This window comes from Diospyros lotus, chromosome 8 (genome assembly GCF_014633365.1).
Source record: "Diospyros lotus cultivar Yz01 chromosome 8, ASM1463336v1, whole genome shotgun sequence".
Lineage (NCBI taxonomy): Eukaryota > Viridiplantae > Streptophyta > Magnoliopsida > Ericales > Ebenaceae > Diospyros > Diospyros lotus.
Window position 1 is genome coordinate 20,711,332 of NC_068345.1, and position 24,110 is coordinate 20,735,441.

The 24,110-nt window shown below is 39.4% G+C and overlaps 2 protein-coding genes across 3 annotated transcripts in view; one reads left to right on the forward strand and one right to left on the reverse strand.

Moving 5' to 3' along the window:
* Nucleotides 1-1,784: 1,784 nt before the first annotated feature.
* On the reverse strand, nucleotides 1,785-2,733 carry LOC127808568 (uncharacterized). The gene is made up of 2 exons (XM_052347137.1): nucleotides 2,002-2,733; nucleotides 1,785-1,871 (listed from the first exon to the last, which is right to left on the reverse strand). Exons 1-2 carry the CDS (start codon nucleotides 2,731-2,733, stop codon nucleotides 1,785-1,787), a joined length of 819 nt encoding a protein of 272 aa, XP_052203097.1.
* Nucleotides 2,734-4,781: 2,048 nt separating this feature from the next.
* Nucleotides 4,782-24,110, forward strand: part of LOC127807510 (phosphatidate phosphatase PAH2-like) — a 64,912-nt gene continuing 45,583 nt past the window's right edge. Inside the window, exons 1-4 of one of the 2 annotated variants that reach the window (XM_052345409.1) lie at nucleotides 4,782-6,279; nucleotides 6,457-7,797; nucleotides 8,357-8,667; nucleotides 8,754-8,827. In XM_052345409.1, the coding sequence (XP_052201369.1) occupies nucleotides 5,547-6,279; nucleotides 6,457-7,797; nucleotides 8,357-8,667; nucleotides 8,754-8,827 (2,459 nt within the window). In that variant the 5' untranslated portion in view covers nucleotides 4,782-5,546. Of the gene's footprint in view, nucleotides 7,798-8,356; nucleotides 8,668-8,753; nucleotides 8,828-24,110 lie in introns of both variants that reach the window. The other variant, XM_052345408.1, reaches the window with a different exon arrangement.

Sequence of the window (24,110 nt, forward strand, 5' to 3'; positions counted from 1 at the left end):
ACCTTCAAGCTCAAGTTTTTCCATTTGAAGAGTCTTGTGAAAGAAAAGAAAGGAAGATGGAGGAAGTCTTCCCTTTAGCCATTTGAAGGAAATAAAGAGGAAGGAAGAAGAGAGAAAGAAGAAGAAAAAGGAGAAGAAGAAATCCAAGAAGCCTAGAGGTAAAGGTTACATAATTTTCTTGTATTTCTCATTTTAAAGGATCTCTTTATAATCCTAGGCTTGTTTTTCATGTAAGGAGTTTGAGGAAATTAAAGAAAGTGATTTTGGAGGCTTGAAGTTGTTGGAAACTTGAAGATCCATGGAGTATTGAGGTAAGGGGAAAGCCCCAAGTGGATGGTGGCTAGCATGACTTTTGTATGCATTTTAACATTTTGTGCTTGCTTTGCATATGCTTGTGTGTATGAGACTCATGGCCATGAAATTGTGTGTTGGGATGGGAATGTTGAAGCCTTTAACCTTGAGGGTTGAGGCATTGAAACCCTAGGCACTTGCATATGGCATTGGCATCTATATTGTTAATTTCCATACTTTATGTCATTGCACCCTTATTGAGCTCTTGGAGCTCATGAGGTTTATTTGACCTCTTGTAGGTATTGAAGCATGCTATGGAAATGTTTGGCAAGAGAAGGAGGCTTGAGCATGAAGACATTTGAATATTTTTTTTCTAAATGTTGAAATTTTTGCTTAATTTGTATATGCCTTGTGTAAGGATTTCTTTAAGCCCAAAGAGTACATTTTGATGTGTATATATGGAAAGGAAATTCTGGAGAATTTGGGCATTTTTGGGGTGTTGGAAAGTTGGAACTTCAAAATAAGGGAGTTGCTGGAAAAAATTGGGGGGCAGCAGGTCAGCAGGCAGCAGGGGGCGCGAGCGCGCGCGGGGGCGCGCGTGGGGCCCCGCGCGGCCGCGCACGCGGCAGGCGCACGGCCGCCCGGCCGGCCCGTGCGGCCGCTGCTGGGCCAGCCCGCGTGGCCGTGGGCCGCGGCCGCCCCAGGCGCGCGCGGTCGGGCCCAGGGAGGGCCCAGCCGGCCTTGGGGCCCGTGCGCGAAAAAAAAAAAAAGGGAAAAAATTTCAAAAATTAGGGGAATAAAAGGGGAAATAATAGGGCCCAATTTTGGGAGATTTTGGGCTATAGAAGAAATTATAAAATCCCCGAAGGAGTCCCCGAGCGATGAAGTGTTGGAAAAATTGGAGGATTTTTCTGAGTATGAGTTTTTCCCTTAGTCTAGCCTGGTGTTAAGAAGCATCTTGAAGCCCTTGGGCGGTGTAGCGGGTTATTTCTTCATTCATAAGAAACTCGCGAGGCCCTAGGGTGTTTTATGGATCCTGGGTAAGCGAAGGGCCAGACGAAGCCTAGTTCCCACCTAGGGCGTTTCTTCTTGAAACATAGTCTGCCCTTCATCTCAGACCGGGCAGGTGAACAGTTCGGGTAATTGTTCACGAGTAACTCCCGTAAGTGGGAGCGGGGCGTTACACCTGCCTCATCCTCATCCCCGCCCTTGTCCTCATCCCTGTCATTCTCTTCCTCATTTTCACCCCCTCCACCCCCAAATTTATAGACGTCGACCCCAACCGAGTGTTGAGGGTTAAAAGATCTCCAAAAATTCATTTCCCTCTCATCATTAGTGGGTTCAAGAGTCGGACTCGATCCTCGTGCCTTCAAAATTGTATTATTTAGATAGATATGATTTAAAAATAAACTAAATTTAGAGGAAAGTTGCACACTTACTTCTTTCCTAAAACAGTCATCGTAATTTTTTATCTGTGGCCTTTTTTTGGATAGTCATTTTCTGCATCTTGGAATGTCTGCGTCGGACAGTCTGACGGCCCATTTATTCTGAATCCATGGGAATGTTTCGATCAACCACCACTGTAGAGAGCAAAAAAAAAAACAAATGAAAATAAAAATTAAAAAACAAAACAAACATTTAGTTACTATAGACAAATCATATACAATAAGGAGTGAGTACAACAAATCATCTATAATAAGGAGAGAGTACCTGAAACGCCCATACAAAACCATAAAGGTTGATTTTCTTCCCACCTTCACCAGTCAATTTTCTTTCTTTCGTGGCCAACCGGATGTAATGTTGACTCTTACTGTAGACATATGTACCCCAAGGGAACATCTCAAATGCTTGTAAATCATCGGCCATAGTCCACAAGAAATCATCCACATGCCCACGCTCATCCTGGCCCAACAAAAACATGTCGACCACAGCAATGTAAATCAGTTTCAGGGCATCCTTTGAAACCATGTCCTCTTTGGTACTAATAAGTAATTCAAGGTCGTCTCCAGTCACCCCCTTCTTATGTTGTGGAAATAGTCGAGCACGTAAACTCTCCGACTCAATAGGTTTCGGTTCAAGGCTTTCCCTATCAATAGCCCCAAATCGGAGTCCATTAATAAGTATGAACTCCTGCCTCCCGTACCTGTATGGTGTGCAGCCAATCTCGAACCACATCTCATCGTGGCGGGCACTCGAAAATGTCACATTCCTAAGTAGAACATGATATATCAACTGTGGTGCAGTCAAATGGAGGGACAAAGGCATCTTCAAGAAATGTCCTAATGGGCCCTGTAGGAATCTATCCAATAACTTGTATCGGTCTAGAGTACGACGCATCGCCTCAAGGTGTTTGATCCCACAATGAGTAGTAACTCGTATTCCGGGGGGTAATATTCGGTGAGCATGAACATAAGTAAATTTTGTAGTTTGTTGTTCAGCCATCTGTAAGAAAAAAAATGCAAAAACAACAATTGTCTTAGCACATGTAAAAGCACAAGTAAAAGAAGAAGAAGCCCAATTGTCCCAACCCTATCATCGCAACCCAAACTTGATTGGGCTTTGTTGGGCAGCGATAATCGGGCTGTGTCATAGCCCAACAGTCGGGGGAGCCCAATTGGGTGTGGGGCTTAGTCGCGCCTGATCGAGCTTCGTCTGCAATCGAAGCCCGATCAGGCGCTTCCTCTCCCTGCAAACGAAGCCCTATCGGGCTTCGTTTGCCGTTTGCAATCGAAGCCTGATCGGGCTTCCTGTAACAAAGCCGTATCGGGCTTCGATTACAGACGAAGCCCGATCGGGCTTCGATTGCAAACGGCAAATGAAGCCCTATCGGGCTTCGTTTGCAAGGAGAGGAAGCGCCCGATCGGGCTTCGATTGAAGACCCAAGGAAGCTCGATCGAGCTTTGTCTGGAAGCGAAGCTCGATCGAGCTTCGTTTCCAGACGAAGCTCGATCAGAAGGGAGGGGGCTTCGTTGCAGACGAAGCCCGTCGGGCTTCTACCTAGTGGGCTTCGTCGCGAACGAAGCCCGACCGTGGGGCTTCGTTCGCGATGAAGCCCGGTCGATCTCCATGGTTGCAGGCGACGAAGCTTCGTCGGCGACCATTTCCAGCATCTAACTATTAAAATGAACATTTTCTTACCTTTTTAGCCAAAATGAGATCGATGTTGGCGGGTCAAGTGGCTGTTACAGCGGCGGCGGCAGGCGGTTGCTTTGTGAGGGAGATGAAGTGGGTGGGTGAAATGGGTAATGGGGGGGGGGGGGGTTGAGGGGTATTTTAGTATTTTACTTTTATTGTGTTTATTTTTTATTTTTTTTAATTTTTTAAATAAATAATGGTCAAATCTGACAAAGTGGCTATTTCATGTAATTAGTTTGTTTGAAAGTACATAAATGTTTTTTTTTTTATAAAGGGGGTAAAAACGAATTTTACATTTAAATAGTGGTTATTTTTTGCCATTTCCACTTAAATTTATATGATTTGAGCAAGACTTTAACCATGTGCATTGTTGAGACGGACTAAAATTGCTTATGAAGATAAAAAAAGAAAAAAAAAATACGCCCTAGAATAACCGTAATCAATTTCATATATTTGGCTCACCCATTCGACGTCCTTTTATACCTTAGGGATAAGGAAAGTGACAAGGATAGTCAACCTCACTCATGTTGTAGAGGATTAGTTGATTTCCACAAGTCTATAATTGAGTTGATTTCTAATTGCTGGATAGCTTTTGGTTATCTTGACTTGGATTGTAGAGATTTAAATACTTGGCATTAAGGAGGTTTAGAGTATCAATCTTTTAATTCTTTATAGTACGTTTGGATTTATATATCATCTAGATTTTAATAATTCCAAGTTGAAGGGTAATTTGACAAGTCTTCAAGATCTTATCCCATTTGGATTGTACTTGTAATGGCAAGCACATAGTACGTATCTTTATCCTGATAGAGTGTACTACTACAATAATGTTTGCCTTCTACCTTGATTGGGTTTCTTTGTCCTTTTATATTTTGATTTTTTTTATAATAGGGTCTTAATCCTTCTTGGTACAGTTAGTCATTAGAATTTTTGTGACAAAATCAGTTGAATAATTTGAATAATTGATTGACTGTTTTTCAAACAACTAAATTGTTAGTATTAGTGATCTAATGCTAGATTTAATGAAAAATATGATAAATTTTAAATGAAAAGCGATATAATTATTATTATAAATATAATAACACTACAATTGACTTTTTGAGTCAAATGAAAGATTATACTGTGTCATTGGTCATCTGAGTTTAATTTTTTACTCAAAAGGATTTATTATAGTAATTCATAAATAAAAATAACTCATAATAAAGAAAAAATATATAAAAAAAATTAAATTTTGGTTGAGAAAACCAGATAAGTAGACCATTGCTACTACCTTGACTTTTATGGTCCACTCAACACATATGAGGTGTCACGACCCACAAATGCAGCTTCATTCCTTCGAATTTTCCAAGGAAACAAACACCAGATCTCTATTTCTTTCTTTCTACCCCCAGCCAGTTTTCCATTCTCTCTCTCTCTCTCTCTCTCTGGCCCGAGAGAACTGTTGGCCGTTACTCTCTCTCTGCAGGTCAGTTCCCTTGAGTCTTGAATCAAACCATTTTTACATTACATTTGGCGATTCTTTAATCCATACTGGACAATTTGTTTTCTGTATCTATAATACGGACGACCACGGAGTCTTTTTCCTTGAAACGTCCCATGTAATTGCATGTTTGGCACATTCGAATCATCTAAAAGGGAATATGCTTTTCAAACCGAACCATTATTCGGCCCTTTCCTCTGGCGCTTCGTCGCATTTCAGTTTTCCTATTGTGGGTTGCCTCTAGATTTTTACTTCTTCTATTGTGCTGGGATTGGTTGTCCTGATAAGGGCTACGTCTTTTCTATCTTTTCTTTGAATTACTTGTCCGTGGCTTCTTCAGTTGGATTATGATTTGTCAATAATAGGGACTCTCTCTCTCTCTCTCTCTCTCTCTCTAACACACGCCTGTCAATTCTTGGTTGTACGGCGGGCAATAAAATTGGCTTCTTGAATTATGATCTTTCCAATTGAGTTGCGTGATCTTCTTGTTCTTGGAATTCGGATTTGATCTATCTGGGTGTTGGCCGCAGATAATTTATGAAGTGATTAGCAGGTTTGCAATTCTGATGGGCGATCGATAGGGATGTTGATTTGTGATTTTGTGGCCTGGGTAGCTGGGGAAATTTGATATCTTGGGAGGATGTACGCTGTGGGGAGGCTTGGCAGCTACATCACCCGAGGGGTTTACACCGTCTCTGGGCCCTTTCATCCGTTTGGCGGTGCTGTCGATATCATCGTGGTGGAACAGCAAGATGGGAGCTTCAAATCATCACCTTGGTATGTCCGATTTGGGAAATTTCAAGGGGTTTTGAAGGCGAAAGAGAAGGTGGTCACCATAAATGTTAATGGAATCCAAGCAGATTTCCACATGTATTTGGATCATAAGGGTGAAGCTTACTTTCTCAGAGAGGTAGATGGTGAAGAAGCGGATTCTGTATTTTATCCTTCATCTTCTGGTGAGGACACAGATGGGCAGTCCTCTGATAGAGCGACAATGAAGTCCAAAAGTTGTAACTTTGATGCTGGTCGGTCTAATTTAGTTACTCAGCTTGATGTTGGCAATGGGAAGATTCTGACAAGGACAAATTCCCGCAGGTCCCGTATACTGGGTTTTGTCTTTGGAAAGAAGTCAATGAAAAGTAATACCACAGGGGAGGAAGATGATGGTACTGGTGTTGTTCGAGCAGATTCATTGGAGCGTGCCCAGATTGCAGCTGACCTTTTAGAGGTGAAGTGGTCTACCAATCTTGAATGGAAGAAACACCAAAAAGATAATGTGTTCCAGTCGTCTCCTACAAATACCTCAGGGGGTGAAGCAGATAAAGCTTTGCCGATTGATGATCCGTGGAGTGAGAGGGACTTTCCTTTGCACAGTAAGTCAGTGAATAGATTTAGCCGGTCTGTGTTGCATGAAGAAATTAGTCTTCATGACGATGACATTGGCACTAGTTCTAGGCTCGGTTTTCGGAAACTGGGGAGTTTTAATAAGGATTTTGGTGTAGAAATGTCATATTTAAACACTAACCATACTAATGGAACATCCACTTCAGGTGAAAGTGGTCTGCATTTCAATTCTGAAACAGTCAGTGAGACTGATGGGTTAGGTTTGGCGAATGCAAATTATGATGAGAATGATACTGTTTCCATCTCTGAGATCACCGGTCCAGATTCTGTGGAGCTCAATCCAGGTCTCAGCAAGAAGCCTGACGAAGAACAGGATTTTAAAGATAAGAGCACCATTTTACCAGAGAGTTGTGTCTCTGTGGATGAAAGTGGTGAAGATGGAGTGATTGCTTTTGTTCGTAATGAAACTTTGGAGAGCTCAGGTGCGCAATTGGATGATTCGGCTGGAAAAGCAGATGAAACTTTATATGTTTCTTATGAGGGGGTTGCAGAAGTGTGTGTACATTCAGAAACAGCTCAAGAGGCAGCTGAGCAAATATATAAGGTCAACTCTGTACAAGAAACTAGTTTATTAGTAGCAAAAGAACATTTGGATTTTCCAGACCATTTAGCAGACAATAACAGTGACAGCTTCTTTACTGAGGCACATATTCTTGGTGGTGAAGAATCTTCTTCAAAGCCTTATCCAAATGGTATTGTGACTGAAACATATGCTGAAATGGTGACTTTTGACTCAAGAAATGGTTCCATAAAGGAGGTCGAGTCTTGCAGCATCCGTACAATTTCTGGTTTGAACAATTCCATAAATGAAGTTGAAGATGGAGAAAATACAAAGGATATATACCTAATGAACAAGCATGAACTTTCTTCAGAGCCAGTTTACCATTCACTGGAATTTGAGGGTAATATTGTCCCAAGAGAGACAGTTACTGTTTCTCCTTCAGAAGGTCCAGACGAAGAACAACTTCTTTTTGGTGATCTTGATGATTTAGAGCACGGGGGGGTTAAGCTCACAGAGTCAGTTTCTCTAATTCACACAGAGAAAGAGAACCACCCCTGCATTACTCCCGAAAGCAGTGAAGCATTGCTCAAGTCAGTTGACCCAAGCGATGAGTCATATTCATCTCCATACAAGTTTGTACAAGAGAATGTACCTAGTGATGTTGAATTTTCTGGACAAGGATCAAAGATGGTTTCAAGCTGTATTGATGTTCCCAAAAGGAATAAAGAGGACAGAGGGCGGATGGCTGAATCGTTACCTATTATACAATCTGACATCAATCATTTGGTTGTAGATGACCATTCTTTAGGCCTTTCTCTAGATTCAAATCCCAAATCACCAAACTGGTTTCCCCTCGATGAAGACATTTCAAGCTGTGTAGATTCAGAGGCTGACAAAAAAGAGCATGCATTCCTGGCACAATCAACAGTTGAGGATCCTCAAAATCTGGAGGAGCTAAAAAATGCATCTGCTAATCTTGCAGTTGGTGAGCAACATAATTTCTTTTATTCCATTTATGGATCGAATTTTATATAATGAAAACTAAATTGAGATGGAATTATTGTAGTCTGTCTTATATGTATCAGGAAAGAGTCCTCATGTCTTTTAGCTTTTAAGTATAAGTTGGTTTCTGGATTTGGAGAAAGAATTTGCTTCCAAGTCATAAAATTTATGGAAATGTCTCCATTACTGGAACATCTCCATTTCCTTGCTTAAGTCTGATGTACGCATGAATGCCTGGAAGTGAAGAAAAATTTTCATTTCTTTATGTGTCCAAACTTTTGTATACGCAGTTAAATTTATTACAGCAAAGATGCCCTACCCTTTCTGCATATATTCCATGCTGAATATTTTCTTTTGGATCAATTTGCTCTCTTGATCCTGCTATAACAAAGAAGCTTAGTCTGGTAGTCAGAATTGGTGTCTGTTACATCACATGTAATGAGGATAGAACTATTGTTTAGGGATGAAATTATTTCAAAGGGAATGTATATTTAAACCAGTTGGCATGATGCCTGTTGACTGGGATGAGAAAACTTTTGTAGGTGATCCATCCAAAGCTATTGACGCTACTAATGGAAGCTGGAGACATTGGCCTTTTTCTTTCAAAAGATCAAGAAGCATGAAAACCACTCAGCTAGCTAGAAATTCTTCCAGAAGTTCTGATCCTGAAGATAAGTTGGAGAACTCTACTCGCATGGATGGGGAAAAGGATGTTCTTACATCCACAGTGAAGAAAAAGAAGAAACTGAGGGAAATTACCCCAACTCCAGAACAACTGGCATCTTTGAATCTGAAGGAAGGGATGAATACAGTAACCTTCACATTCTCAACTTCGATGTTGGGGGAACAGCAGGTTACTGGTCAATAGATTATAAAAAATTGTAAATTTCTCTTTCTAGACTGATTTCTATTTCCTCACTTGAATTATATGGTTGATAGGTTGATGCTAGAATCTTTTTGTGGAGATGGGATACTCGTGTAGTCATCTCAGATGTTGATGGGACCATTACCAAGTAAGTTTATTCTTTCTTTTTTCATCACAACAGCTTATCACTATTATCAGTTGACTGTATATAGGTTATTCTTTCTTTTTTCATCACAACACCTTATCACTATTATCAGTTGATTGTATAATCACTATTAGGTTCTAACATCTAAAAACTAAGCACGTGAGAGGATAATATCACTGTTGGCCACTCTCCCTAATAGTTCAAGATATAGTTAATTGGTATCCAAATAACTAACCTTTTTTTATTTTTATAAATACAATTGGTCCCCTATTATTGTGTCTTTGTTTCAGACTTCAGGTAATCTCAACTTCAGATCTTGAGGGGCTGTTTAGTTGTGGAAGATGGTTTTTAGTTTTCTATCTCCAATTTTCTATAAAATCTTTAGTTCTCATATTCTGTAGAAAACTTGGAGAACATGTTCAAGTGTTAGAAACACAGAAAGTAATTTCCAATTTAGAAAAGTAGAGTGCTAGAGAATAAAATGAAGATGATTTATGGAAAATTTTTGGAAAATTGCTTTTTCCAAATCTCCAAATTAGTAAGGGAAACTTAGAAAACTCATTTTAGTAAATTTGCAAGTCTCCATTTTCCATTTGAGAAATTTTTGTATTTGAACAAGTTTTCCAATTTTTTGTTTTCTGTGGAGTAATTTTCTAAAAACTGGGGCAGTTTTCCACAACTAAACAGCCCCTGATGTTTCCAATTGCTTTTCATTATGCTTGTATCCAATTTGTTTTGTATAGCCTCTTACGTTTTTAGATACATGCAGCTTTTCTACTTAAAAAGCCACATTATTGCCATGTGATCAATATCTGCATTGCCTTAATCCCACATGTCAGGTTTCTGAAGTAGCACCAGAGCAATGTCATATCCACACGTGACCTCTGGTGCTATGCTTCTTCAACTAAGGTTATATCCTGACCAATTTCCTTGGACATAATTACTCCCTTGGAGCAACACTCTAGTCCATCACCTTCTGACTTGCAGTGACATGCTTGATACTTGTGCGATGAAATAGAGATCTTATACCTTCTTGTTCTATCCTGTGCCTGAAATCCGTCGTCTCCAACACTATATCCAATTATCTCAACAAAGTTCCCAATATTAGAGTCATGCCCAAAACAGATTAAGATGTTTTGGATCAATCATCCAAAAAGATAAAGAGATTAATGAGGGCGTTTCCTATAGAATTAAGGGAGGATGGTTAAAATGGAAAAGTGCATCTGGAAATTTGTGTGATAGTCAGATTTTGTTAAAGTTCCAAGAATTTTTTTATAAAAAAACTATAAGACCAACTTTGTTGTATAGCACATAATGTTAAGCAAGTAAAACACCACGTGCAAAATATGTACCTAACAAGGGTGAGGATGTTAAGATGGACTCATGGCCATACAAGGAAAGACAACATTAAAAATGAGGTTATTTATAATAAAATTGTAGTAGTTCATATTAATAATAATATGCATAAGACTTGATTCAAATGGTTTAGTCATGTGAGAAGAACACCAATAAAGGCTCTTGTGAAGAGAATGAGTAATGGAGCAAGTATTTAGCAAAAAGATGTTGAGAAAGATCAAGAAAAACTTGGTGGGATACTCTGATGTATGATGAGTTATAAAGGCTTTACAGAAGAGAATGCCATAGAAAGAAATGATAGGTGTGTTAGAATTCATGTAGATGATCTCACATAATGGGATTATAACATAATATGACGTTGTAAGTTAATAAGTTATTTTTCATTTTATATTATTTTATACACTAAGGCTATAAGACCATCTTTATATTATGGCTCAGAATGTTGGACAATTAAGTGTCAATTGTGTAGAATATGAGTGTATTTGAGATAAGAATGTTAATTTTGATGTGTGCCCATATAAGAAAAAAAAAATAGAAGAAAAAAGAAACGAGATTATACATAATGAGGTTGGAGGGGTGCTTATTGAAGATAAGATGTGGGAATAACAGTTAAGATAGTTTGCACACGTGAAAAGAAGACTGATAGAAGCTCTTGTGAGGTGAGTGGAAGAAATAAAGGAAATTTGTAGCAAAAGAGGGAGAAGAAGACTAAAGAAAGCTTGGTAGGAAGCTCTTACACATCACATAGGATATAATGGCTTAACAAGGGAAATGGACACTGATAGAGATGCATGGAGGTCTAAAATTCATGTGATTGGCCTAGTGGGATTAAGGCCTGGGATTATTGTTGTTGTTTTTGTTTTAAATGTTCAAAAAATATGGATGGTAGCTTTCAAAATTTAGTATTGCCCTCCTACATTTTTGTTGTAGTTCCTTCTTTATTTTCCTCACATCTTGATGCTAGCTTGGTGCTCTGGATGCATTGGTGTGCAAGTATGATTAATAGATGTTATTCATGTGTTTATAGTGTGTTTATTGTTAGATCAAGGGATATGACCGGGAAATTCTTCCAGAATTGAGGAAGAATAGAATAGGCGGGAAGAAGAGAGATAAGAATCAGAGAGAGAGAGAGATAGAGAGATAATAGAGATTGAAAATTGGAGGGAAAGGACTTGTGGAATAATCTTCACATATCCCCATCCTCGTTAGAAGTTTCTTATTTATAGGAGCTGGTTACAATTAGAGACTTACTCTAACTACTTTTGGAGAGCTTCCAAGTGGCCATGTGCTAAATGGAGCTAATTATAGTTACACCACTCTCCCCATTTACCTTGCTATACTTCTCTAATTACAGATTGGCCCTTGGGGCTATGATATTTATGTGTTATGAAGACAACTGTTTCCGAACAAGAATAACTGTTGTTATACATTTTCCATGTTCAAAGATATGGATGGTAAATTTTCAGGAATTTTGCATTAGCTTTGTGTGTTTAATTCATTTATTTATTTTTTTCCTTGGCATGCTAAGACTATCCTAATCTTAGACATAGTGATCCGTAACTACATTAATATGTATGTCTGCATGTGTTTTAGAACAATTGATCAATTTAGATATCTTATATCAAATTTTCCAAATATTGGAGACATTATAGACAATGTTAATTAGATTGGATTGTTAAGTGGAGATGCGAAGACATAGGATGACTCTATCGAAGATAAGATGCTGAAAATTGATTACAATTATTTGTGCATAGCAAAAGATTGATATGTGCACCTGTTAGACAAGTGGATGAACTGGAAGAAGTTTGTAATAAAAGGAGAGAGAGCAAAGAAAAATATTATGGGAAACTCTTAAGCATGACATGAAATATGTTATGAATGGGCAAGAAAAGCTTACATTTATTTCCAACCTATAACTCATTATATATACAGTTTAGGAGAAGCACTCCCCACTTCCTTAAATTAAGGATCCACTGCCCAACTACCAATGCGAACACAAAACACAACTTGAGGGCCATAACTTCAGCCCACTAATAGATAATGCAACAGAAAAAAAACACCAAATAACTGTACGAAAAAACAGCAAATCATAAATCTAATAAAGCTGTAAACATGCTCCTTATTTCTCGACACTCCCCCTCAAGCTGGAGAATGGATGTCATTCATTCCCAGCTTGCTTGTTAGCCTTTGAAAGCTTGTTCTAGAAAGGCCTCTGGTAAGTAGATTTGCCAGCTGACTTCTTGTAGGCATAAATGGAGTACAAATTATACCACTTTCCAGCTTTTCTTTTGTAAAGTATCTGTCAACTTCCACATGTTTAGTACGATAATGTTGCACAGGATTATGTGCGATATTAATAGTTGATTTTTTAGGTGAATTTCCTTTGGATAATGCAGAATTCTGTGTACATCTTTTAGGTGAATTTCCTTTGAATTGTGCATAAATTAGCTAACCACTCCTACAGCATAAGCTATGTCCGGCCGTGTATGTGCTAGATGAATGAGTCTCCCAACTAATTTTTAGTAGAGACCTTTATATGTTGCTGCATCTTCTGGACTGTTACCTAGCTTATGGTTAGGCTTAATAGGAGTCTCAGCTGGCCTATATCCTAGCATACCAGTCTCTGTTTATAGATCTAGGATATATTTCTATTGTGATATAAAAATACCCTGCTGAGAGTGAGCTACTTCAATACCCAAGAAGTACTTCAGCCTACCCAACTCCTTAATTTCGAATTCCTTTACTAAACACTGCTTAAGGCTTTCCATTCCCTTCAAATCATCTCCTGTCATTATGATATCATCTACATAAACCCACAAAACAGTGATTTTTCCAGCAGCTGAATTCTTTATAAATAATGTACGATCTCCTTGGCTTTGTTTGTATCCCAATTTGAGCATGGCTTTGGTAAATTTTCTAGACCAAGCTCTTGGAGATTGCTTCAACCCATATAGGGATTTGTTTAACTTACACACCACATCTTTTTCCTTTGTCTGACTCACTCCTAGTGGAACCTCCATATAAATTTCTTCATCTAGATCTTCATGTAGAAAGGCATTTTTGACATCAAATTGTTGTAATTTCCAACTAAGATTGGCAGCTAGGGATAGTAATATCCTTATGGTATTCGTTTTTGCAATAGGAGCAAAAGTTTTAAGGTAATCCACACCATATGTTTGAATATAACTCTTAGCAACCAACCATGCCTTGTACCTTTCTAATGATCCATCTGAGTTGTACTTAACAGTGAACATCCATGTACACCTCATTGGTTTCTTTCCTTTAGGAAATGCCACTAGATCCCATGTCTTGTTCTTTTCAAGTGCCTGCATCTCTACTCTCATGGTTTCTCTCCAATTCTCATTGCTTAATGCCTTAGATACTGTTTTTGGAATGGGAATTGAGCTAAGGTTGGTGAAAAAGGTTTTGTGACTGGGAGACAAGTGTTTATAGGACATGAATAAGTGCATGGGGTGTTGTGTACACGTTTTGGTTCCTTTGCAAGTGGCAATAGGTAGGTCAATATCAGCTGAATTAGGCAAATAAGAAGAAACATGTTCAACTTCATTAGGGTAGATGGTAGTAGAAGTAGTTACCTCAGCTTGCTCAACGCCAGGTTTAGGAGCTGATTTAGATACTTGAATAGGTGCTAAATGAGTAGTAGGTTTCTTCCTTCTTGAGTAAACTTGAAGTGGATGAGGTTCAACCTCTTGAATTAACATTTTTGTTTGTTCTTGAGGCTTGGATTGAGAATAAGATGTTGATTGTAGGGATGAAACAATAGGTTGTATACAAGTAGGCAATAAAGAAGGGAACCCAGGGAAAAAAAAATTTCTATCCACTCCCTCACTTACTAAGATCTCCCTCTGAACAAAATACTTAGTTTGTTTAGCAAATGTGACATCCAATAATACAAAAAATTTCTTGGTTGGAGGATAAAAACACTTATACCCTTTTTGAGTAGATGAATACCCCACAAAAATACATCTAAGAGCCCTAGGATCCAGTTTTCCTCTTTGTTGAGAGTGTTGATGAACAAATGCAACACATTTAAATACTCTAGGTATGAGACCACTAGAGATTGAAGCTTGTGGAAAGAATTGAGACAGCAGTTGAATAGGACTTTTAGAACTTAGGTTTCTTGATGGCAGTCAATTTATAAGATGAGTAGCAATCAAGACAACCTCCCCCGATATTGTTTTGGAACATTCCCTTGGAATAAGAGGGTTCTAGTGATGTTTAGAAGATGCCCATTCTTTCTCTCGGCCACCCCATTTTGTTGTGGGGTGTTAACATGAGGACTCGTGAACTATGCCTTTTTCTTGGAAGTAGGAAGTAAGAAATTGATTAAAGTAGTCCTTAGCATTGTTTGATCTAACTCTTTTGATAGCAACATTGAACTGAGTTTTGATCAGATTATAGAAAATAAGGACTATCGAACTGACATCTGATTTGTTCTTTAAAAGATAGATCAAAGTGGTTTTAGTATAATCATCAATAAATGACACAAACCATTGAGCCCCAGTGATACTAGGAATAGGAGATGGACCCCAGATGTCACTGTGAATAAGTGTAAATGGAGAAGGACTTCTCTTAACATTCATTGGAAATGAGGTCCTATGTTTTGCAAATTCACATGTGTCACATTGGAAGTCTAATTCACTTAATCCTTTGAACAATAAAGGATATATAATTTTCAGAACATTAAAAGATGGATGACCAAAATGAAAATGCTGTAACCAAATCTTCTCTTTGCTAGATTGAGAGGATTTTGTCAGACATGTCATAGGAGATATTTTGGCTAGCCTAGGTTCCTGTCCACTACTTTGTTCCTTAAGAAAATAGAGACCTTTCTTCTCTTTAGCATGCCTAATCATCTTTCTCGTGTCCTGTTCCTAAATTTCACAATATGAGGGATGAAAAACCACTCTACAATTAGAATCTAAAATAAGTTTTTGGATTGAAACAAGGTTAGTGAAAAGTTTAGGTACATGATTTTTTAAGGTAAGATGTTCATTGATCCAAACATCTCCTTGACCTGCTACTGTGGTAGTTGTACCATTAGCAATGGTAATTTTTCGGTTGCCAGGACAGAGACTATAGGACACAAATTTATGAAAAGAACAAGTCATATGATTAGTGGCACTTGAGTTAATAATCCAGGCATTTGAGAGAGTAGTATTTGTGGCATTTAGTGCATAAGAAAAGGAGGAAATACTTGTAGAGATTAGGGTACAGGTACATGAACTAGTAGATTTCTCTAGGGATCCAATTAGTTGCTTCAATTTAGAGATTTGTTCCTTGTTGAACTCAGCAATCACTAGTTCTAAATGCTTCATTTCACGCACCTATTGTGTGTTAGCCACATAGGCATGCTCTTGCCTCTTCTGCTTGCCTGGTGCTTTACCTTCAGCTTGTGGTTTCCCATATAACTTCCAGCACTTATCTATAGTGTGTCTAAGCTTCTTACAATAGGTGCACCATAGGAGATCTTTGTTTAACTGTGACACATCTATAGGTTTGTTAGTCTCACCTCCTTGTTGTTCTACACTGAAATGCTGGATCTTTCTTGTAATTAGTGTTGAGTTTTCCACTGTATGAGTCTCAAGCATGACACCTCTCCTTCCTTCCTCAGCTTAGACAATGGCTATAGTCTCATTTAGAGATGGTAAATCCTCTTTTCCTAGTATCTGGACTCTTACTGCATCAAAATCAATATTTAGGCCAACAAGGAATTCATAAATCCTTTCTTTTTCAACGAACCTTTTAAGTAGGGCAACGTCCTCACTACATTTCATTTTGATACACTGGTAGTGATCCATTTCCTGCCATAGAGTTTGCAGGAGATTGGAATACTTAGTGATCGCTCGGTTTCCTTGCTTGGTTGCTGAGATCTTTGTCTTGATCTCATAAATTTGGGTTGCATCTCGAACTTTGGAATAAGTTTGCTTGATTGCATCCCAAATTTCTTTAGTTATACCTAGAAACATAGCAATATCACTTATCTCAGGAAGCATAGAATTCCATAGTCAAGACATTACCATAAAATCCTCTTCATCCCAAGCTTCGAAAGTAGGCTCTCCTTGCTTAGGCCCAGTATTGCGTGGATGGCTCAATTTGCCTCTCCCTTTCAAAAAAGTCCTAACCAATTGAGACCACTTCAAATAGTTCTTCCCATTCAACCTAGAGGCTGCCTGGATATTCTGTAATTCTCCATTTAACGGATTGCTTTTATTCTCCCCACAAACAGTTGTTGTAACTGGTGATTTAGAGGCACCACTTGTTTTGGTTGAGGTAGACCTAGCTCCCAGATGAACTGCACTTGAACTTCTCGAGTCACAAGATAGCTAGGCTTAAGGTCTCGGATTGAGATGTTGGTTTCTTCTGAAATCGGACTCCTTTATGGCTCTGATACCATGTTATGAATTGAGAAGAAAAGCTTACATTTATTGCCAACCTATAACTCAATATTGCCAGCTTCTCAAATGCTGACAATGGTTCTCAATCAAACAGCAAGATCGAGATGATGAAAGAAATCGAGAGGGAGAGAGAGAATGCAGAAATAAGGGAGATAAATGAGAAAGAGAGAGAGGAAGAGAATTCAGCATTATATATAGCTGGATTCTTAACCTCCCATGTGCTGTAGTCGCCTACATGTGCATGGGAATGTACTAGCTGCCAATGCAAAAACTAAGTACAAGTCTTATAGCTAGCTTTCAATTTATACTATTTTCACCCCTTTACTATCTCTAGACTCCCCTTACAAGTTAATACATGACAAATAACCCCCCCCCCCCCCCCCCACACACACACACACATCAAAATTTCCTTGTCCTCAAGAAATGCTGAGAAGGCTTGGCACTCGCAGAAACTGATTAAGTAAATCTAGAAGATATTCCTAAGTATTATTGTCTGAATGTAGGTCTGACCATTGTACTAGCACTTGAGTAATGGGAGCTCCATGCTTGTATATCACTCTTTTATCCAAAATAGCCATGGGTTCTTTAGGCTGGTCTCCATCCTGTAGAGAATTAGGTAGCATGGAACTTACTTGCTGTTGAGCTACCGACTTCTTAAGAAGAGAAACATGAAACACCGGGTGAATATTGGAATTCTCCGGGAGTAGTTGTTTGTAAGCTGCCCTTCCCACCCTTGCAGTTATGAGAAATGGACCATAGTATTTTGGCTACAACTTCGAAACAGGGCCTTTAAATAGGGATCTTAAATGCCTCGGATGTAGCTTTAAATATACCCTCTCCCCCTCTTGAAACTCCCTATAACTCCTCTTTTTATCCTCAAATTGCTTCATTTTGTTCTTTGAATTTGCCAACTCAGTTTTGATCACTTGTAGAGCTTGCTGCCTTTGCTGCTACCGATGATGACTCTCCTACTGCTGGGAGTAGGGGTGGTTTGTAACCGTAAAGGGCTTCAAAAGGAGACCTTTTGATGGCACTATGGTGGCTGGAATTGTACCACCATTGTGTTGTAGCCAACCACTTGTGCCAAGATTTTGGTTGCAAGAAACATAAACATCTCAAGTACATCTCTAGACCTTGATTAACCCTTTCCGTTTTCCCATCCGATTCAGGATGATAGGCTGTTGACATATTGAGCTTGACCCCCAATAACCTCATTAACTCCTTCCAAAGTAGGCTAGTAAAGATCTTATCTCTATCTGATATTATAGCCTTGGGTACCCCATGCAATGTTACTATATGATCCATGAAGACCCTAACAATTTCTTGAGCAGTATGAGGATGAGAAAGCCCAATAAAGTGGTTGTATTTGATGAATTGGTCCACAATCACCATAATACAATCCTTCCCTTCTGACCTTGGAAGTCCTTCAATAAAGTCCATGGAAATGCTCTCCCAAGGTCCCCCTGGAATGTCTAATGGTTGTAATAATCCAGGATAGGCCACATTTTTTGTTTTGCACCTCTTGCAAATGTCACACCCCATCACAAACTCCATCACATCCTTCTTTAATCCCGACCATTGGAAAAGTTGTCTTACCTTATGATAGGTATTGACAATACCAGAATGTCCTCCCATAGGAGAATTATGCAAAGCCTCAATCACCTTACGTTTGAGCCTTTCATCATTTCCCAAAACTAACCTTCCTTGGTACCTGATGATGCCATTGGCCAAAGTATATCTCGGTTTAGCAGTCAGACTGACCACTAATTGTTGCAATAGCTCCTTAGCTGCCCCGTCTGATTCATAACTTGAACTAATTTCTTGGCACTAATCTGGAATAACCATAGTTAATGCAGCTGAATGGCCCCCTTTGAAACATTGCGACAAGGCATCAGCTGCCTTATTCTCTTTCCCTTTCCTATACTGTATAGAATAATCCAGCCCCATTAATTTTGTCATACCCTTTTGCTTCAAGTGAGTGTGTAACCGTTGTTGCAACAAAAATTTCAGACTCTCATAGTCTGTTTTAATCACAAATGTACCTCTTTCCAAATAATGACGCCACTTATCCACAACCATCAATACAACTAGCATTTCTTTCTCGTATATACTTAATCCTAGGTGCTTAGGTGCCAATGCTTGGCTTAGAAAGGCTAGGGGCCTACCCTCTTGAACCAAAACAACCCCAATTCCACTAGCACTTGCATCCGTTTCTAGTATGAAGGGCTTGTTGAAATCCAACAGACCTATCGTTGGAACATTGCTGACAGCTTTCTTAAGTTCAACAAAAGCTTGTTCTGCCTGTTGACCCCAATGGAACCCATCATTCTTCAGCAACTCGGTTAAGGGCTAGCTAATAATACCATAGTTTTTGACAAACCGATGGTAGTAGCCCGTTAACCCTAGAAAGCCCCTAAGTCCCTTCACACTCGTGGGCCGTGGCCATTCCAACATCGCTGCCACTTTGCTAGGATCCGTGCTTTCCCCTATTTTAGATATAATGTGGCCCAAGTACTCCACTTGCTCTTGAGCAAAAGCACACTTTGACTCTTTAATATACAATTGATTGAACCTAAGGACCTCAAAAGTGGTTTTTAGGTGGTCAATGTGTTGAGCAAAGGAAGGGCTGTAGATTAAAATATCATCAAAGAATACCAAAATGAATTGCCGAAGCTATGGTTCAAAAATTCAGTTCATCAAGTATTGAAAAGTGGTTGGGGCATTGGTCAGGCCGAAGGGCATTACAAGAAACTCATAATGTCCTTGATGGGTCTTGAAGGTTGTTTTATGGATATCTTCAGGTTTCATCCAAATTTGATGATAACCCGACCTAAGATCTAACTTGGTAAGAACAGTGGCATACTTAAGCTCAATAAGTAGATCTTCTACTATAGGTATTGGAAACTTGTCTTTGATGGTTATGGAGTTTAGTTGACGGTAGTCAACACAAAATCTCCATGAGCCATCTTTCTTTTTAATAAGCAAAACGGGTGAAGCAAAGGGACTGTTGCTGGGTTGAATGAGTGATTTGCTTAACATATCTTGGATAAGGCATTCAATCTCAGTTTTCTGTTTGGGGGAATATCGATAGCATCTTAGGTTCATAGGCTCGGCTTGGGGTTTTAGGTTAATCAAGTGATCAAAGTATTTTTTTGGGCGGAAGGGAATGGGGTTCTGCAAATAGGTCCTTATACTCAATCAAAAGTAGATTACGAGAGTCAATTTCTTGTACCTTTCTTTTGATGAAGGGTTGGTTGTTGACCACTACATGTAACTCTCCTTCTTGTCTAGTTGTTTCGCTAGTATATTCCACTGCATGAAGGGAGAAGAGTTGAGCCACCTTTGGAAACTAGCTCCTAAACATTCTTTGTAGCCTTTTACCCGAGATGATCTTGCATACTCCCACCTCCAGATTGCCCGATAAGATCTTCTTACTGCCATTCTTTTCAAAAGTCACCTCCATTTTGTTGAAATCGAAACTGATTGGGCTAACTCCCTTCATCCAGTCCACTCCCAACTACATCACAACCCCCCAACTTGAGCAACCTCAGATCAGTTGAAAATTTTTCTCCATTCATCTCCCAATAGAAGTCCTTATAGGATGATTGGCTCATCACCTTGCTGCCATTAGCAACAGTTACTGATAAGGGATGGGGAGGAGTGACCTCACACTGTAATCTTCTTGCCATAGCTTCATCTAAGAAGCTGTGGGTACTCCCATTATCTATGAGTACTGTGATTGGGTGATTGTTTGCTCTTCCTTCCACCTTGATAACCTTACTATTGTTCACCCCCTTCCAGGTATGTAATGAAATCTCCCCTTGGTCTTCTCTCTCAATCTTTGATAACTCCTCTCCTTCCTCAATGTCATCATCTTCTCCTTCCAGCAGCAGTAGCTATCTTTTACACTTGTGGCCCACGAAGTACCTATCCCCACATTTGTAGCATACACCCGCTAATCATCTTTGCTCCATCAGTTTACTTCCAGTGGCGGGGGCAGGGTTGGTGGAAGGCAAGGCCAGGACGCCTTTACCTTGGGACCCCACTTCTCTTGATGCCATTCTATTCCCAGCCTGCCACCCTCTTGTGATCACTCATCTCACCTGATTCCTTTGTTTTTTAATCATTGCCTCAATGATCATCTCCTACAACCTTGCGCTCTCCACAGCTTGCTTCACCATGTGGGGCTGCATCATCTTCACCATAGGTCTCACTTCATCCCCTAGGCCACTAATAAAGCTCAAAACATAGTACTCCTCGGATAAATGAGGATTGTGCACCACCATCAATGATCTCAACTCCTCGAATTTAAGCTGGTAAGCTTGGACTATCCCCTTTTGTTTGAGTTTATTAAACTCTTCGATTATGTCCCTCATACTTTTATCTCCGAACCTCACACACAGGTCATCTACAAACACACTCCAGGGACTTCCCTCCTTAACCGTGAGCCACCCTTGATACCAAGCATCTCCCATGTCATTCAAGTAAGCAGAAGCCATGGTGATCTTCTGTTGTTCTGGAATTTGATATAGGGAAAATACTCTTTCACATCTCCTTGTCCTCCACCTTGGATTCTCTCCCTCAAACAATGGAATCTTGAGCTTTGGCATAGGGTAGTTTGGGTGGTGTCGTTTAACTGGAGCTCCTGGCCTCCTTTCTCTTACATTCTCGCCCACCGTTTCTGCATCGAACTCAAACTCCGACGTCCCCACCGATCGAGGTTCGACTCCCACTCAAGGGAAAATGGGTTCCATTCTTTCTCTCGACTTTGGAGAGAGTCTTATCAATTGTTGATTGGTGAACATTCGCGCGACCAATTGCATTTGCTCCATCATTTGTTCCCAAAGCAGAATGCTCTACTCGCGACTCTATTCTCCAATGTTCCATTGCTTGGTTAGTCTGGGAATCGACCCCAGCTCCAATAGAGAGTTCGAGCGTTCCCACCCAATTCTGTGCCTCTGCCATTGCTGTTGTCACCGGTTGTAGCTAAGATTCCATTTGTTTCATCTTTGTTCCGTTGGCCATGGTTAGAATTCTTTTGAGTATCGATCAATGCCCAAGAGTGTTGCTCTGATACCAGAATTGTCAGCTTCTCAAATGGTGACAATGGTTCTCAATCCAACAGTAGGATCGAGATGATGAAAGAAATCAAGAGGGAGAGAGAGAATGCAGAAATAAGGGAGAGAAATGAGGAAGAGAGAGAGAGAGAGAGAGAAAGAGATAAAATATTATCTAAAATTTCATATCCGTGGAAGAGAATTCAGCACTATATATAGCTGGATCCTTAACTTCCCATGTGTTGTAATCGCCTACATGTGCATGGGAATGTACCAACTGCCAATGCAGAAACTAAGTAAGTACAACCCTTATAACTAGCTTTCAATTTATACTGTTTTCACCCCTTTACTATCTCTAATTACAATAGACTCCCCTTACAAGTTAATACATGACAAATATATATACAGTTTAGGAGAAACACTCCCCACTTCCTTAAATTAAGGATCCACTACCCAACTAGCAATCTGAACACAAAACACAACTTGAGGGCCATAACTCCATCCCACTAATAGATAATGCAGCAGAAAAAAACAAACCAAATAACTGTACAAAAAACAACAAATCATAAATCTAATAAAACTATGAACATGCTCCTTATTTCTCGAAAAAAATAACTTCTAAAATTGAAGGCATGCATCCAACATTTTATGTGGTCTGTCAAGCCCTCTAATTGAGGGTTGGGTACTCGTGGGAATTTGAGTTGAATTCTATACCACTTGTCAAGCCTTTAGATTGAGGACTGGGCAATTGTTGGAATTCGAGTTGAATTTTATCCCACTTATCAAGCCCTTGGATTGCGGGTTGGTCAATTGAGGGAATTCAAATTGAATTCTAAGAAGGAATGAATTTAGGAGGAAACAGATAGAATGAGGAAAAAAGAACAACGAGATAGAATGAGAGAAAGTCAACAGAGAGTATTGAAGGTAAAGAATGTTTTATTATTCTTGATGATCCTTCCTTTTACTGCCTAGGTCTCTTATAGAGCCTCTAGCAACAACCATAAGAGCAACTCTAACAATACCTAACTAACATAACAACAAAACTATACCATTGCTAATCGCCTAACCACTTAGGCCCCACCTAGTTAGCAACTATCGGCTCATACAAGTGGTTATTGTCGGACCATTTACTGACTTACCCCTAAGGTCGTGACAATCCCCTCCCCCTTCAAACAATTCTTATCCTCAAGAATTTAGAACAACTGTGCCTTTTTCGTCACCCAATTCCTTTCGGTTCTTCTTCTTCATTTCCATCCTCTATTTGTCACAACCCTAGGGTTTGAATAAGAAATTTGGAAGAAATTGAAGAAGAAGAACATATTGGAGGGAGAAAACAGAACATAAAGAAGGAAAACTTGAGAAGGAGAGGGAAGGATTCAGACAAACATAAGGAGGGATAAGCATGAGAGGGAAAATAGAATGATTTCATTCAATTAATCCATAGCTTAGTCCATCTTTTATTTCAGCACTGCCAATCATCATCCCTGATGCTTGGTCCTGAAACACATAACACGAGGGAAGAAATATCACTCTACAATTCATATCTTTAGTAATCCTACTCATTGATAAGAGATTGTAACTCAACCCAGGCACATATAAAACTGATTCTAACTTCAGATTTGAAAGACAAATAGTCCCATGACCCACTGCAGGAGATATAGTACCATCAGCTATTGAAATGTCAATTGATTCTTTATAGGGAATGTATTCGGTCATATGCTTAGTAGAACTAGACGTGTGGTCGGATGCCCCTGTGTCTATTATCCAAGCATCCTTAGGCAGTCTGTGCATTGTCAAAGAGAGATAGGGATTACCTTGTAGAGCAATGGATGCAGTAGGCTAATGTGTAGAGGGGTTGGTAGGGCTAGTACCTTGATTTAGCAATCGATAGAGGGCCTAAATTTATTCTTCTGACAGATTTAAATTTGTCCTACTTTTGTCCTCATTGGATGCCTTAGCAACATAGACTAATCGGGTGTTGTCTCTCTTGCTTTTAGGCTTCCAGTTTGCAGGTTTACCATGGATCTTCCAACAAGTATCCTTGGTATGATAAGGCCTTTTATAGTGGTCACACCATTGTTTTTCCCTTCCTTTTCCTTTCGAGAAATTTTCCCTGGGTTTAAAAGTTGCGAGAGCATAATTTTGTTGATTTGTATTTGGATCACTGAGTTGATGAAGCATTACCTTTCGTCGACTTTCTTCTCTTCTCATCTCGGTCTAACCTCCCTGAAAGATGGCAGGGGTTTTGTTCCTAAAATCTTGCCTCTTACTTCATCTAAATCAGTATTAAGTCCATGAAGAAAATCAAATATCCTATCTTTTTCAATCATCTTGTAATACCTCTTGTTGTCAGCAGTACACTCCCAATTTATAGTATGAAATAAATCAATTTCATGCCATAACTCAACCAATATATTAAAGTAATCTATAACACTCATGTTACCTTCCCTTGTT

Bases quoted from the DNA above. Each gene is read 5' to 3' on its own strand.
- LOC127808568 (XM_052347137.1), bottom strand. From the start codon at position 2,733: ATGGCTGAACAACAAACTACAAAATTTACTTATGTTCATGCTCACCGA. The intron at 1,872-2,001 runs GTACTCTCTCCT...TGCTCTCTACAG, and splicing joins GTTTTGTATGGGCGTTTCAG to TGGTGGTTGATCGAAACATT.